The sequence below is a fragment of the Schistocerca gregaria genome, chromosome 4, assembly GCF_023897955.1.
Source record: "Schistocerca gregaria isolate iqSchGreg1 chromosome 4, iqSchGreg1.2, whole genome shotgun sequence".
NCBI classification, from domain to species: Eukaryota; Metazoa; Arthropoda; class Insecta; order Orthoptera; family Acrididae; genus Schistocerca; species Schistocerca gregaria.
Genome location: NC_064923.1, coordinates 286,673,596 through 286,688,949, shown reverse-complemented (window position 1 = coordinate 286,688,949; position 15,354 = coordinate 286,673,596). Strand labels below are relative to the sequence as shown.

General features: G+C 37.3%; 1 protein-coding gene across 10 annotated transcripts in view; it reads left to right on the top strand.

Annotated features, from left to right (window-relative positions):
- Positions 1–15,354, top strand: part of LOC126267947 (kinesin-like protein KIF21A) — a 483,424-nt gene that overhangs the window by 455,687 nt on the left and 12,383 nt on the right. For 6 of the 10 annotated variants that reach the window (XM_049973263.1, XM_049973264.1, XM_049973272.1 and 3 more), the window contains one exon: positions 2,527–4,327. The exons of the other annotated variants lie outside the window; for them this stretch is intronic. In XM_049973263.1, the coding sequence (XP_049829220.1) occupies positions 2,527–2,611 (85 nt within the window). In that variant the 3' untranslated portion in view covers positions 2,612–4,327. Of the gene's footprint in view, positions 1–2,526; positions 4,328–15,354 lie in introns of those variants that run through there. 10 annotated transcript variants of the gene reach the window in all.

The following is a 15,354-nucleotide window of genomic DNA, read 5'->3' as shown; positions in this document are numbered from 1 at the left end:
ACTCACACCCCATCCTCACAGCTTCCATTCCATCAGTACCTCGTCTCCTACCTTCCAAACGTCACAGAAGCTCTCCTGCAAAGCACTTTGCCCATGAATGGCAAAGGCCTCTAGTTTGAGTCTTTGTCTGGCACACAGTTTTAATCTGCCAGGAAGTTTCAAATTGTAAATAACCATAAACAAACACAAATGTAGTTCAGGAACTAGTGTTAAAAATAATAAAGTTATCAGGTGACGTCCTGTTGCTTTTAGTGTTAAAAACAAACAGTAACTTAATAACCCATAATGCCTTATATCCGTACCCACATAAAATGAGTAGGAGTTGGGGAGATTGCAGTGAGAATAAAAATAGGATTGGAAACAGTTAAAGAGTAAAAATTTCATTTAGTTAAATGACTATCAAACATAGTAATGAGCAATAAAATGTGATGTTACTCATGTGGACAAGGTTTGGCATATCAAGAATCTTGAAGGTAATTATGTGCTGAACTAATGTCAAATTGAAGGCTAAAACCAGTAAGACACTTATTTGATTACTTCATAACTGTTCTGATGGTGAAAATTAACAGAATATCAAAAGAGAAACCAGATCCCATTCAGCAAATACCATCATAAACAAATTGAGGAAGAGTAAAGCAAGAATTGTTGAAGGAAATAAAATCCACACACAGAAAGTTGAGTTCTGGAGGAAATATTGGTCAAACGTCTTAAAAACAGAGCTATGAAAGTTTGACAAAGTAAATTGTCAGAAATTTAATGAATTAGGTGAGAGATTGTAAAATAAAACAAAAATACAGAGGTGAAAAAGTGACCATTCGACTAAAATACGTTTGAAAGAATATCGAATCTAATGAGAAGACAGGTTAAATCACTGTAATGATGAGCAACTAACCAGCAACTCTTGTTCCTTTAAGTTATAATTCATTGTTTCTGTTCTTTTGGGTTAATGTGCTAAACAAAAAATATATAGTAAGTTTTATGGGAGTGCTCTCCCCTTCACTGTCCTTTGTCATAAATTACTGGAAAAGAGGAACTCTGACCTAAACACTTTATATATGATGTAGTATTCATCAAAGTAATGGTACGTTCAACTGTAACTTCTGAATCGGTAACTTGCACTGACTAATTTCCTAACACTCGTGGAAACAGCTGCTGCTAGCTACGTTCATGACTGTGCAATTTATTAAGTAGACCAACAATAGAAAATCCTTGCTAGAATAACAGTATGAATTAAGATATATTACTACCAAACAATGGAAAATCCAGGATGGAATATAACAATGCCAGAGAAGGAAAGTTGCTACTCACCATATAGCGGAAATGCTGAGTCACGATAGGCACAATAACAAGATTCACACACTCGTAGCTTTCGGCCATTAAGGCCTTTGTCAGCAGTACACACACACACACACACACACACACACACACACACACACACACACACAAGCAACTTGTACACACATCTGCACTCTCAAGGCAGTGTAGTCTCAGCTCTCTGAGACTGCAGACGTGTGTGCAAGTTGCGTTTGCATTTGCGTGCGTGAGTGGGAGAGAGAGAGAGAGAGAGAGAGAGAGAGAGAGAGAGAGAGAGAGAGAGAGAGAGAGCTCCTGACAAAGGCCTCAATAGCCAAAAACTATGAGTGTGTGAATCTTTTTATTGTGCCTATCGCGACTCAGCATCTCCGCTATATGGTGAGTAGCAACTTTCCTTCTCTTGTATTGATAGATCACTACCACATAGAGGAGGCATTCAGCTTTAGACAACAACATTTAAAAGTAGCTTCTGGGATAAACTATTGGACTAAGTCCTCTTGTGTATGTAAACACACACACACACACACACACACACACACACACACCACTGGGCACATAAAACAATTGGTTGGCAGTTTTTTTCTGTAGTGAAGTAATATTACATTTTCAGAATAATACATAGACAAAACTGAGAATTCAAAGTTTGTAAATTGAAAAAGGTAAAAGAATAATGTTCAGAAACCATACAAATGAGTAAGATTTGCAGTCAGTACTACACTCCTTTACAACAGTGAAAGTATTACAGAAGCAACATTTACGATGAACATAGGTACCTGCAGCAGCATTTTGATGTGGGGGGAAAAAACTGCAATTTTCTGTTGCATTTTAACGTGTTTTCAAGCTGAAACTGTACAAGAACGTAACCGGGGGAGTGGATGTATGTTAGATTACTACTTTATTATTTGACATGCAGATGATGATGATGATAATAATGAAGAAGATAAAGTATTTCTCAGAAATTGAGAAACAGTTATTTTAAGGAAATAAACAATATGCCAACATACTGTGCCCATTTTTGAAACTCTGAGCCTTTTCTGTAATGTAGCAGCTGAAGGAGATATTTAATAAAGTATTTATTTACTTGCCCGTGAAAATATGTCGGGACCAGATGCATTCTAAGATACTATTAACACGTTTTCCAGTGTACTGATTCATGTAATATTTTTTTCTGATTTAAGTATGGTAAGTCTGCAATCTTTGCACTTCTTACAGTTCGGGAGAAGTCAAGATCTGGAGGTCACCACAGTTTTCTTCAATGACAATGTCTACTGGTCAAGTGTTTGAACTTTCACTTTGATAACTCTTAAATGCCTATACACTGTCTCTGATTGACAGTACTTATATCTGTAGAGATGGGCGTTTGATCAATGTGTTTGCTTGTTTAAACTCTATGTGTAAAATAATTTCCTATTTCCTATGTATGTGTATTTGCATAATTATAAGGCCATGTTAGAGTAGTATAAATGCAACTGGGAACTTTGCAGCATAAATCATATATTCAGTGATGAGTGTAAAATGTTTAAATACAGTGAAATTTAATTATAATCTCTCAATTAAATTTTGATGGTTGTCCAATTTTTTTCCTTGTAAACAGCAGTGTTTTCACACAAGATAAAAATTAATTCTACAAACAAAGAGTACAGTTCTGTGTAAAACCTGGATAATGTTTGCAGCAAATTGGCATCCTGAGTACATGTTACTGAAAACTGCATCGATATAGTGCACATCTTGAGAAACAAAACAGTGCTATAGCTAAGTAAAATTTCATATTTGTTGTAATTAGTAAGCCATCAAAAAATTTAGCAAAAAGTGCTACATTCAGATTTTTATGGCAAAGTGGGCTATAGTGGTCAGATGTGAAACAAATTCAAAACAAGACATTTACATCTATTTTTTACACACACACACACAAATTAGATTCACATTTATGAAGAAGCACTAATTCTGTCAAAGGTATCTGTGGTAGAGGTGCACCATAATGTGGATAAGTTTTCATATTAGGTTTGAAACCACCAGAGGTCACTCAGCATTCATGAATATGAGTGCAAATAGTGCAACAAAAGTTGAAAAGCTGTTGGAGTATTGTAACTGTTAGCTCTTTGATTATAGTTGAAAAAATTGGGACTCTAGAATGGAGATATTTTGTAAGTAGACATTTCATACTCATCTCTTAGTGGAAATATAATTCAAACTGATTATTTTTGTTGATGAGTCACCTTTTAGAGGGAAATAAATTCAATCTGATTGAAATGTAAGAAACAGGTAATCATATTTTGCTTCCACAACAAAAACTAGTTTTTGTGAAAAATAAATGTCCACGATAGGGAATGTGTGATGAAAAAGTCGTTGGATGTTTAATGAACACTCATTCTGCCAATTTAATGAAGTGGAAGAAATTTATAATGGAAATAAATTTACAGACTGTCTTTCCTAGGGTCTGGGAATGATTTAATTTGATCTTCCTGAGATTGATTTTCAACATTTGTGCTGTAGTTTTTCCAAACATGAGAGTATGAAATGTCTATATGCTGAAATTATGTTTAAATTTGGCTTGTAATACATCTGATTTACCTTTAATCCAAGAATCAGAAATTTTGTAAAATGATAAAAGTTAATGTTTAATTGTAACACATAAATAGAAGTAAATTGGAGGATATGCCTTTTCAAACCAGCTGCATTATTGGACCATTACAACTTACTGTGTATTTAGTTAGCATGGTTGCACTGTTCCAAACGATTATATGAAAATATTTATACTGAATTTCAAAGTGTATACAATGGAAAGTCCAGGTTGGAGTATCAAAAATGTTATGAAAAGGATAGATTACTTATTTCTACAAATAGGACCCACTGAGTTGCATAGAGGCTTGAAAAGGCTGTTACACACGGAGCTTTCAGCTAAAGCCTTCTTCCAGAAAGAAATACACACAAGCAAACACACCTCATGCACACGTGACCACTAACTCCAGCCAGAATGCAATGGTGTTACGTCAAGTGGAAGCAGCAATATGGAGTGAAGAGGGAAGGGGGAGGGATAGCAGGATGGGGGTGGGGTGGGGAGTGGGGGAAGAGGAGTCAGTGCTGCTTGGCAGAGCGTGTAGGTACTAGATGGCAGCACGTCAAGGCTGTCACATAATGCATCAGGAGGCTTTGGGGCAGGGAAGGGGTAGTGGAAAAGGAGAGCAGCAGAGAATGGGAAAGGTTGGGTAGGTGCAATGGCAGAGAGCGGAGAGCACAATGAGGGTGAGGGGACATGAATTGGGAGGAGGTTATATGAGAGATGGGGTATAAACTGTTGGGTGGAGGGTGTGGGGACAGTTAAGTTACTGCTATATTGAATTCGGGAGCAGAGAGTGTGTTGTAAGATAACTCCCATCTGTGCTGTTCAGAAAAGTTAGTGGTGGAGAGGAGGATGCAGATGGCCAGCTGTCTACCAGGTTGAATGGCACCGTTAATCTGTGGCTAAGAGCAGGGTGGACCACCCTGGCATAGTATGCAGCTGAACTTAACATGCTTATTTGGATGGCTGCTTCACAACCCAGGCCATCTGGATCCTGCCTCTCACCACCAGTTTTTCAGAACTTTGCAGATGAGAGTTTCTCTTACAACACAGTCTCCACTCATAAAATCATCCTGGCCTCAACTTACCGTAAAGTATTGTCCCCACACCCTCCACCCAACAGTTCTTGCCCCCCTCTGTCCTATCACCTTCTCCAAGTTCACATACTTTCACCCTCACTGTGCACTACTCTCTGCCAATGTACTCTCCAGTCATTTCCCCTTTTCTGCTCCTCACATCTCCCCCCCCCCCTCCCCCGCCCCACCCAACCTATACCAATCTATCCCAGCACCTTCCCCCACCCCCACTCAGGACTGTTGCTTCCGTTCAACATAACACCATTGATTCTGGATGGAGCAGCTGAACATAGACGTCATGTGTGAAGTGTGCTTTCTTGTGTGTGTGTGTGTGTGTGTGTGTGTGTGTGTGTGTGTGTGTGTGTGTGTGTGTTTTCTCCTTTCTGAAGAAGGCTTTGTATCAATCTTTTTGTTGAGCTTGTCAGCAGCTCAATGCGTCGTTTTTAGAGTGAGTAGCAATGTATACTTCCCATAATATTGTTGAATTTCAGTTTCTTCTTCATCTGAATCTAAGAAACCAAAAGATGAAAAGAAACCAAAAGGTGAAAGAAAATTATTGAAAATGTGACAGACATGAAAAAAATGAAGACAGACTGTCGAAGTGCTTAAAGAAATAAGTATTAGTTATTGATTTTTCTCTTTGTCTTTTGCTTCCACCATATGGTGGTTTCTGAGATCATTATTTTTTTGCCACAGTCTTGCTGTCTATCCTTTCACTAGTTTATACAGAGCATTAGAATGAAGAGTGTTCTGATCTGTGAAGCAAAACTTGAATAGCCCACAAGATGAATATGATTATTTATATATATTTATAAGTTTTAACTTAAACAGAGATATGTTCAGGAGTGAAGGTAACTACTAACCAGGTGATAGTGGTATTAATTGATCAACAAAAACTACACTAAGAATTTAGCTAGCTTTTGGATCAATACTTTTTTGATCTAAAACACACACACACACACACACCTAATGTATGGCTACATTCCAATATTTTCCATTACCTTACAGTTAAAGCTTCTTTTTTTCAGATACATGTTTTAATCCTAAAGAGACATGGCATGGTGCCTGATACCACAAATTGACTTTCTTTCCACAGAAAATACTAGTTGGTCAAAAATGTTATGCAGGTTAATTTACTGTTATATGGCAATTTATAATAATAATTAATAATAATAATAATAATAATAGGACAGCTACTGCCATAAATTTTATGTTAAGTTATTAGTGGGGCTTCTGAAATAAGTATGTAATAAGATAAAAACTATTTACTTCATCACTGCTGCAGTCAATATTCCTTTTTTCCCACAAAACAGAATGTTGCAGCAATTTTGAAAGCCAACCTCGAAAGGCTGTGTAAATGTGACTGTCTTTTACAGTAGGGCAAGCATAAGAGATACTTTTGTCCCTGGCAATAATTACTATTAAATGAATTCTTTCCAGTTGTTTTGTACTCTGGCACTAGCAAGCCATTGTCATGCTCACCCATATGTTTCATGTGAAACAAAGACACTAAGTGATTTAAAACCTAAATTTATTTTTCCCTTTATGTGTTTGAGAGAAAATAATTCTGTTCTGCAAGCTTGAAAGCATCTACTTTCTCATATTAGTATCTGCTCTTCTATTGCTTTTGTTGTTGTTGTTACTATTATGACTACTAAAACTACTACTACTACTACTACTGCAACTGTTGCTACTTGTTATGTTTTCAGTGAAATATGAAGCTTCCTTATTTCACTTTATTGTTATGGATGATAAAACACACATTCTGGTAATGAGGAAATGATATCATAATACTCAGAGGATGCTTTATATGAAGGATGGGTAATGTTACAGGAAAAGAAAGAAGGAATGGAAGTAGATTGTGCTGTCCATTCTGCATGTAACATTATTTAATGCAATAGGGTTTGTTTATTGTTTTCTTTCTACTGTCTTTCCATGCAGAAGGCTATTCCTTCTTCATTGGCCTGGAGACTAAGATCTTCCACTGTTATTTTACAAGCTTTTTCTTGCTTTCTGCTTTAGTCTTTGGCAAAAGATGGCTTCATTTTTTGTAATCTTGACAATAATAAATAGAATACCATTTATGCAGTGTCCCAAAACTTAAAACTGAATGAGTTGTAGTTCATAAGTTACGTTCTTTACGTAGTTCTTAAAGACTTTGTCTATTCTCATTCATAGTGTGTATAATGTAAAAAGTACTTGGTCATAGCTCCTGTATTGGAGACAGAAGAGCTACCACAAATCCATAACTGAATGTGCTTGAACTAGCAGCATGGTTGCAATAAATTGGGATACTTTTGAATTAATTTGTAAATTATGGCTTTTTTGAGATTGTTAAAATAGCATTAGGGGTAACAAATTTTTGTGTCATTGAGTCATGAAGCTTTCAAACACTGTTGAGGAAGGGAAACATGGAAATGCAAAAAAGAAGGGAGATAGAAATGGTGAGCCAAAGACTAGCATACAGTACAGCATTTAAGAAGGAAGAGGTGAAAGTAAAATCTCTGTCACTTACACCACAGAGTTGAACGCCTGTTTTATAGTTTTATATTGGCATTCAGGTTAAGTCATATTCGGGAATACAGGCGTAAGTGATTGAAAAATAAAATTAGTGTATCTACTATTGATTAACACAAGATGTTCTTGGAATTCTTTGAAGAATATTCTTAGGCTTCCCTGTTCTCTTTTATTTTTTAAAAATTAATATTCAAAATGAATGTTGTTTTTACCAGGAAATGTACTACTTATCAAAACTGCTTAATGTGACAAATAAGCTATTAGTGATCACACTCAACAGTTATTGGAAAATATAAGATTTAATTGATTGGTGGCTTATGTAAGTTCGAAGTGTGGCTGTCCACGTGATGCGAGCAGGATTTGGAGGGTTGGCAGAAGGTTAGGAGTGGGAGGAGGACTTGCTTCAGTCTGTATTGAACAGGTGCATTCCAGTACAGTAAACTATTGTTGTGAAGTTGTTGGTGGCTCCTGATTTGCAGGTTTTCAGTAATATGAAAAATACAAGAGTCTCACATTAATGATTCATTATGAAATATAAGCTTTTTTTTTTTACCATGATTGTCATGAGTTGCCATTCCAGCACACACCAATTCTGTCACACATTCATCCTGCAAAAGTGCCATACTCCCTTATAGCAGTCCTAATTATCTCCATTCCCGTTCTTAATTATTCTTCCACTTCCATTTCTATTTGCTAGGACCTTTTCTTTTCACAACTCGCTGTTACCCCACTACATAACCCAAAACATTGGTCATGGGAATTAATGGGACCACGAAAATTTTTTGTTTTGTAGACTTTTAACATGCATCTGGTAGTTCAAGGATACTTTTTCCTATGTGAAAGATGAAATAAAATATTTCATTTATAGCTTGAAAATGGGTATTAAAAAAAAAAAACAAGCAAAATTACTGGTTTATGAAATGTAAACAAAATGATGATTTTCTAGATATTAAATTTATAGTCATATTATTAAATGATCGAACTTTGTTGAACTTGCATATCAATAATCAGAATTTGCTACTAATGAATATGTATTTGAAGATAAGTTTTGTGTTTTCTGTACTGTTCACTTTGTGTGTTTATTTTTGAAATTAACTTTTAAAACAATTAATGCCTTTTACAGCTGTTATCAGTTAATTATAACTGCAAGAGAAATGTGAAAGTGATAGTGTTACACATAAGAGAGGGCAGAAAAAAGAAGTTTCCAACAAAGGAAATGATCATTGTGTGTCCAACAGAAACATTAAATAAATATTGTCACTATAAGCATTTGGAAATTAAAAAACGACTTCATCATGATCATCTCCTTTGTTTATCTGTTTAATATTTACTGATGCTCATGTAAATATAAAAACATGTGGAGCTAGTGTCCATCAGAAAGTATAATGAACATTATGGAATGGCATGTGAATTATGAGATGTATAACAATCATAAAACGTTAAGTGCTAAAGAGTTTAACAGTAGGGAGAATGTTGGAAATTTTATCTTATGCCGTGCGAAAAAGACTAGTTTGTATGTGAAGGTTGTTTGTTCACAACTATATTTTATTTTGTTTTGGCTTATTTTGTTCATAATGCTTAATGTTCAGTAACGCAGTTGGTTTTCAACAGCACCATTTGTTGGAAAATCCACAATACTGCTGTTAAAGTTGTAATTAGCATTATTATAGTGCTGTAGTACAGTTTTTTTCTTTATTAGTATACAGAGCTGTTTTCCTTTTTATTATTTAAATTTTTGTTACATTATGAATAAATGTGAAAACGCCCATCTCTTCAATCATATAAACATCATACATGACTTATTAAGTATGTGAGATGAAAAGTCTGATTCGCATGAAAATACAGCACAATCAACAAAAGCTGAAGACTAATGGCAAGTGATTCTACTTTCTCTCCTCAGTGGAACTGCATGTTTATTAGTGGTTAAAACCTCAATCAGTGCTTTTGCTCTGCGTTTCTCTTTCCTGTAATAGCAATTCTTGTATACATATTTTTGTAAATTTTACTGACCTGCATTTTACACCGTGCCTAAGTAATCACTCTAAGCTTTAAGATGTAATTTGTTTTATTACATAGCAGGTGATTCTTGTGTGCATTCTTGCACGTTATGCATTGCTAAATATTCATGGTTGTTTCACTGAAGTATGAGTGGCAGTATGTCGTGAACTGCATCAAGTAATAGTTGTTTGCAGATCTCAGACTATTAATTACAATCATTTAAACCATTGATTTCCTTGCATGTATGCCTTTTTTATGTCTTGCAAGGTCAGTTATTTCACTTCATGAAGCATCCATTGCAACATTGCTTAGATAAAGTGTTTTGCAATCATAAGTTGTAATAACACATTTCTGAGCATGACATCATTTTATTAACCATGAGTGCATTTACAATGAAATTTAATTGTCATAAAACTCTAATCGTTGTGTGAATATGTATGGCTGACAAGTATATGTATCTGTGAGTGTAACCGAGAATGCTGTTTAGCAATAAATTTAATGGTTTATTTTATTTTTATATTTATTTGAGGTACATAATGTTCATGACAGACATAAGGAGAATGTTTTGCTTTGCAGATTAGGGCATTCATGTGCTACTTTGATGCTTTATTACTGTGTTAGCTTGTTAATGCTAGTTTACTATTGCTGTTTCTATGATTTTATGGTCTCAGCAATGACTATTATTTCGTGTGAAGTAATTATCTGCTTACACACACATAGTTTTATTAAGCTAAATCGTGAGTTTCAAGCATGTATTAAGTAGTAATTCCATTAATTAACAGCACTATACACAGCATTTTTCATTTTAAGTAATGAGAATGACATATGTGTAAATAATTTTAATACTTGCAACTTTGTGGCATTGTTAGTTAAGAGGCTGTGAGAGGTAGTTTAAACCCTCTTACTTGAAAGATTTCCTTCCTTCCTTCACATGAAATGGCACTTCTTTGTATGAAGTTGATACTCCCTCTCAAATGTGTACACCTGTTTTTCAAAAGTATCCGGACACCATATTAGTATATGGTAGTGCCTGTCCTTTGCCCTTGTTAGCTTGAACTGTGCTGTACACACTTTCAATGAAGTTTCTGAGTGAAGAAGTGGCAGCCCATTCCCTCCTCAAGACCTGAAACCAGAGAAGGGTCTCTTGGTCTCTTGGAGGGGGGGGGGGGGGGGGGGGGTCTTGGATGAAGTCAAAGTTGTAACTTGTCCCAAAGGTATTGCATTGGGTTCAGGTCAGGACTCTGGACAGTCACCCCATTTCAGAAATGTTATTGTCAGCACTTTGTTGTCTCACAGTTGCTCAGTCATGGTCTCAGAACTGTTCCTCTTCTGTAAGCAGTACACAATGCTGTAAAATGTGCCCGTATTCTTCCACATTTAGCACTCTCTTAAGCACAATAAGGGGACCACACTCTGACCATGGAAAACATCCCCACACCACAATGCTACTCCCTTCGTACTTCACTGTTGGCATGACATGGCAACAGGTAACATTCTTCAGGTACCTGCCAAAATTAAACCCTTCCATCAGATAACCTCTGGGTGTAATGTGATTCATCACTCATTTCCAGTCATCCACTATCCAGTGATGTCACTCTTTCACCACTTGAAGCATCGCTTAGTATAGTCTGTAGAATTGTGTGCCTCACAAGTAGCTGCTGAGCCATAGTATCCTATTCTTTTTAACTCCCCATGCACACTCATAGTGCCAGCTGGACTGCTGATAGAACTGTAACCCTTAAGAATGATTCATTTGATCGATTTCATGCAATTTTTTACAACCACCTTCCCCAGTGTTTCACACTCTCTGCCCTTCAGTACAGGAGTTCTGCCTAATCTCAGTTTAGCTGTGGATGTTCCTCCACATTTGCACTACAGTCACATCACCAAAAGTCACCTTGGGCAGCTTTAGAAAGGTTGAAATGTCCCTGACAGATTTGTTACTCAGGTGATATTCTGTGACTAGTCCATGTTTGAAATCATTGAGCTCTCCTAGCCGACCCATTCTGCTGTTACTGCTTCTCTACTGACAAATCCTACAACTCCATTTATACTAGTGGATATACCTCTTATGACACCTACTAGTAAATTCTGCATTATAGCGGCTGTTTGGAGGAGAAGGAGAAGAAGAAGAAGACACTGCACAGATGTTTTAATTTAATTTAGGACTCTGGCGAAGTGTTTGGTGATATGCACTTAACAAAAGCGCCTCTTGCCCCATAGCCAGCCAAAAACTCATGATGGAAATTTTTCTTCCATCAGGATTTGAACCTTTTTTCTTGGCATGAAGTACCATCATCCAAGTGCATGTTAGCAAGTGTGGGTACAAAGCAGGTTTTGTGCCATATACACACATCAAAAATAGTTCTGCATCACCCCGGTTCCCAGAACCCCCGAAACATAGACATTGACTGTGGATATTGTATCACAGACACAGTCCCTTTGACTGTTCAGAGGTGTCATTAAACACACCCAAAGGTGTAAACAACCTGGCATGAGCAGTGCCTATTAGATGGAGGGGGTCCGACAGCCGATCAGTTACAGTCATTTTACCAGGAAGGAGGTACACGGCTCGTGTTGTCTGTAGTTTAACCATGCCTAAATGGTCAATCCCTACGGATTATGGCTCGGAGGGACCCTGACAGCAATGCCACCATGTTGAATAATGCTCTTCGTGCAGCCACAAGATTTCATGTTACAACTCAAACTGTGCGCAGCAGGCTGCATGATGTGCAACTTCACTCCCAGCGTCAATAGCGAGGTCCATCTTTGAACCATGCACCATGCAGTGTGGTACAGATGGACCCAACAACATGCCAAATGGACCACTCAGGATTGGTATCACGTTCTCTTCACCGATGAGTGTCACATATGCCTTCAATCAGACAATCGTCAGAGATATGTTTGGAGACAACCCGGTCTGGCTGAACACCTTAGACACACTGTCCAGTGAGTGCAGCAAGGTGGAGGTTCCCTAATGTTTTAGGGTGGCATTATGTGAGGCCGACATATGCCGCTGGTGGTCATGGAAGGCACCGCAACACATACGTGGATGCCATCTTCTGACCAATAGTGCAACCATATTGGCAGCATATTGGCGAGGTATTCATCTTGTTGTTGTCTTCACTCCTGAGACTGGTTTGATGCAGCTCTCCATGCTACTCTATCCTGTGCAAGCTTCTTCATCTCCCAGTACGTACTGCAGCCTACATCCTTCTGAATCTGCTTAGTGTATTCATCTCTTGGTCTCCCTCTATGATTTTTACTCTCCACGCTGCCCTCCAAAGCTAAATTGGTGATCCCTTGATGCCTCGGAACATGTCCTACCAACCGATCCCTTCTTCTAGTCAAGTTGTGCCACAAACTTCTCTACTCCCCAATCCTATTCAATACCTCCTCATTAGTTATGTGATCCACCCATCTAATCTTCAGCATTCTTCTGTAGCAGCACATTTCAAAAGCTTCATTTTCTTCTTGTCCAAACTATTTATCCTCCAGGTTTCACTTCCATACATGGCTACACTCCATACAAATACTTTGAGAAATGACTTCCTGACATTTAAATCTATACTCAATGTTAACAGATTTCTCTTCATCAGAAATGCTTTCCTTGCCATTGCCAGTCTACATTTTATATCCCCTCTACTTCGACCATCATCAGTTATTTTGCTCCCCAAATTGCAAAACTCCTTTACTACTTTAAGTGTCTCATTTCCTAATCTAATTCCCTCAGCATCAGTCGACTTAATTCGACACCATTCCATTATCCACGTTTTGCTTTTGTTGATGTTCACCTTATATCCTCCTTTCAAGACACTGTCTATTCCATTCAACTTCTCTTCCAAGTCCTATGCTGTCTCTGACAGAATTACAATGTCATCAGCAAACGTCAAAGTCTTTATTTCTTCTCCATGGATTTTAATACCAACTCCGAATTTTTCTTTTGTTTCCTTTACTACTTGCTCAATATACAGATTGAATAACATCGGGGATAGGCTACGACCCTGTCTCACTCCCTTCCCAACCACAGCTTCCCTTTGATGTCCCTTGACTCTTGTAACTGCCATCTGGTTTCTGAACAAATTGTAAATGGCCTTTTGCTCTTTGTATTTTACCCCTGCCACCTTCAGAATTTGAAAGAGAGTATGCCAGTCAACATTGTCAAAAGCTTTTTCTAAGTCTACTAATGCTAGAAACGTAAGTTTACCTTTTCTTAATCTAGCTTCTAAGATAAGTCATAGGGTCAGTATTGCCTCACGTGTTCCCATATTTCTATGGAATCCAAACTGATCTTCCCCGAGGTCAGCTTATACCAGTTTATCCGTTTTGTAAAGAATTCGCGTTAGTATTTTGTAGCCATGACGTATTAAATTGATAGCTCTGTAATTTTCACATCTGTAAACACCTGCTTTCTTTGAGATTGGAATTATTATATTCTTCTTGAAGTCTGAAGATATTTCGCGTGTCTCATACAACTTGCTCAGTAGATGGTAGAGCTTTGTTAGGCCTGGCTCTACCAATGCTGTCAGTAGTTCAAATGGAATGTTGTCAACTCCCGGGGCCTTGTTTCGACTTAGGTATTTCAGTGCTCTGTTTTCATGCAGTATCATGTCTCCTATTTCATCTTCATCTACATTCTCTTCCATTTCCATAATATTGTCCTCAAGTACATCACCCATGTATAGACCCTCTACATACTCCTTCCGCCTTTCTGCTTTCCCTTCTTTGCTTAGAACTGGGTTTCCATCTGAGCTCTTTTGCTATTCATTCAAGCGATTCTCTCTTCTGCAATGGTCTCTTTAATTTTTCTGTAGGCAGTATCTATTTTACCCCTAGTGAGATATGTCTCTACAACCTTATATTTGTCCTCTAGCCATCCTTGCTTAGCCATTTTGCCTGTCGATCTCATTTTTTAGACATTTGTATTCCTTTTTGCCTGCTTCATTTACTGCATTTTTATATTTTCTCCTTTCATCAATTAAATTCAATATTTCTTCTGTTACCCAAGGATTTCTACTTGCCCTCATCTTTTTACCTACTTGATCCTCTGCTGCCTTCACTACTCCATCCCTCAAAGCTACCCATTCTTCTTCTACGGTATTTCTTTCCCCCATTCCTGACAATTGTTCCCTTATGCTCTCCCTGAAACTCTGTACAACCTCTGGTTCTTTCAGTTTATCCAGATCCCATCTCCTTAAATTCCCACCTTTTTTCAGTTTCTTCAGTTTTACTCTACAGTTCATAACCAATACATTGTGGTCAGAGTCCACATCTGCCCCTGGAAATGTCTTACAATTTAAAACCTGGTTCCTAAATCTCTGTCTTACCATTATATAATCAGTCTGAAACCTGTCAGTATCTCCAGGCATCTTCCATGTATACAACCTTCTTTTATGATTCTTGAACCAAGTGTTAGTTATTATTAAGTTGTGCTCTATGCAAAATTCTACCAGGCGGCTTCCTCTTTCATTTCTTACACCCAATCCATATTCACCTACTATGTTTCCTTCTCTTCCTTTTCCTACTGTCGAATTCTAGTCACCCACGCCTATTAAATTTTCGTCTCCCTTCACTAGCTGAATAATTTCTTTTATCTTATTATACATTTCATCAATTTCTTCTTCATCTACAGAGCTAGTTGGCATATAGACTTGTACTACTGCCGTAGGTGTGGGCTTCGTGGCTATCTTGGCCACAATAATGCTTTCACTATGTTGTTTGTAATAGCTTACCCAAACTCCTATTTTTTTTATTCATTATTAAACCTACTCCTGCATTACCCCTATTTGATTTTGTATTTATACCCCTGTATTCACCTGACCACTGAACTTCACTAATCACTTCACCTAACATTAACCTATCAATTTCCCTTTTTAAGTTTTCTAATCT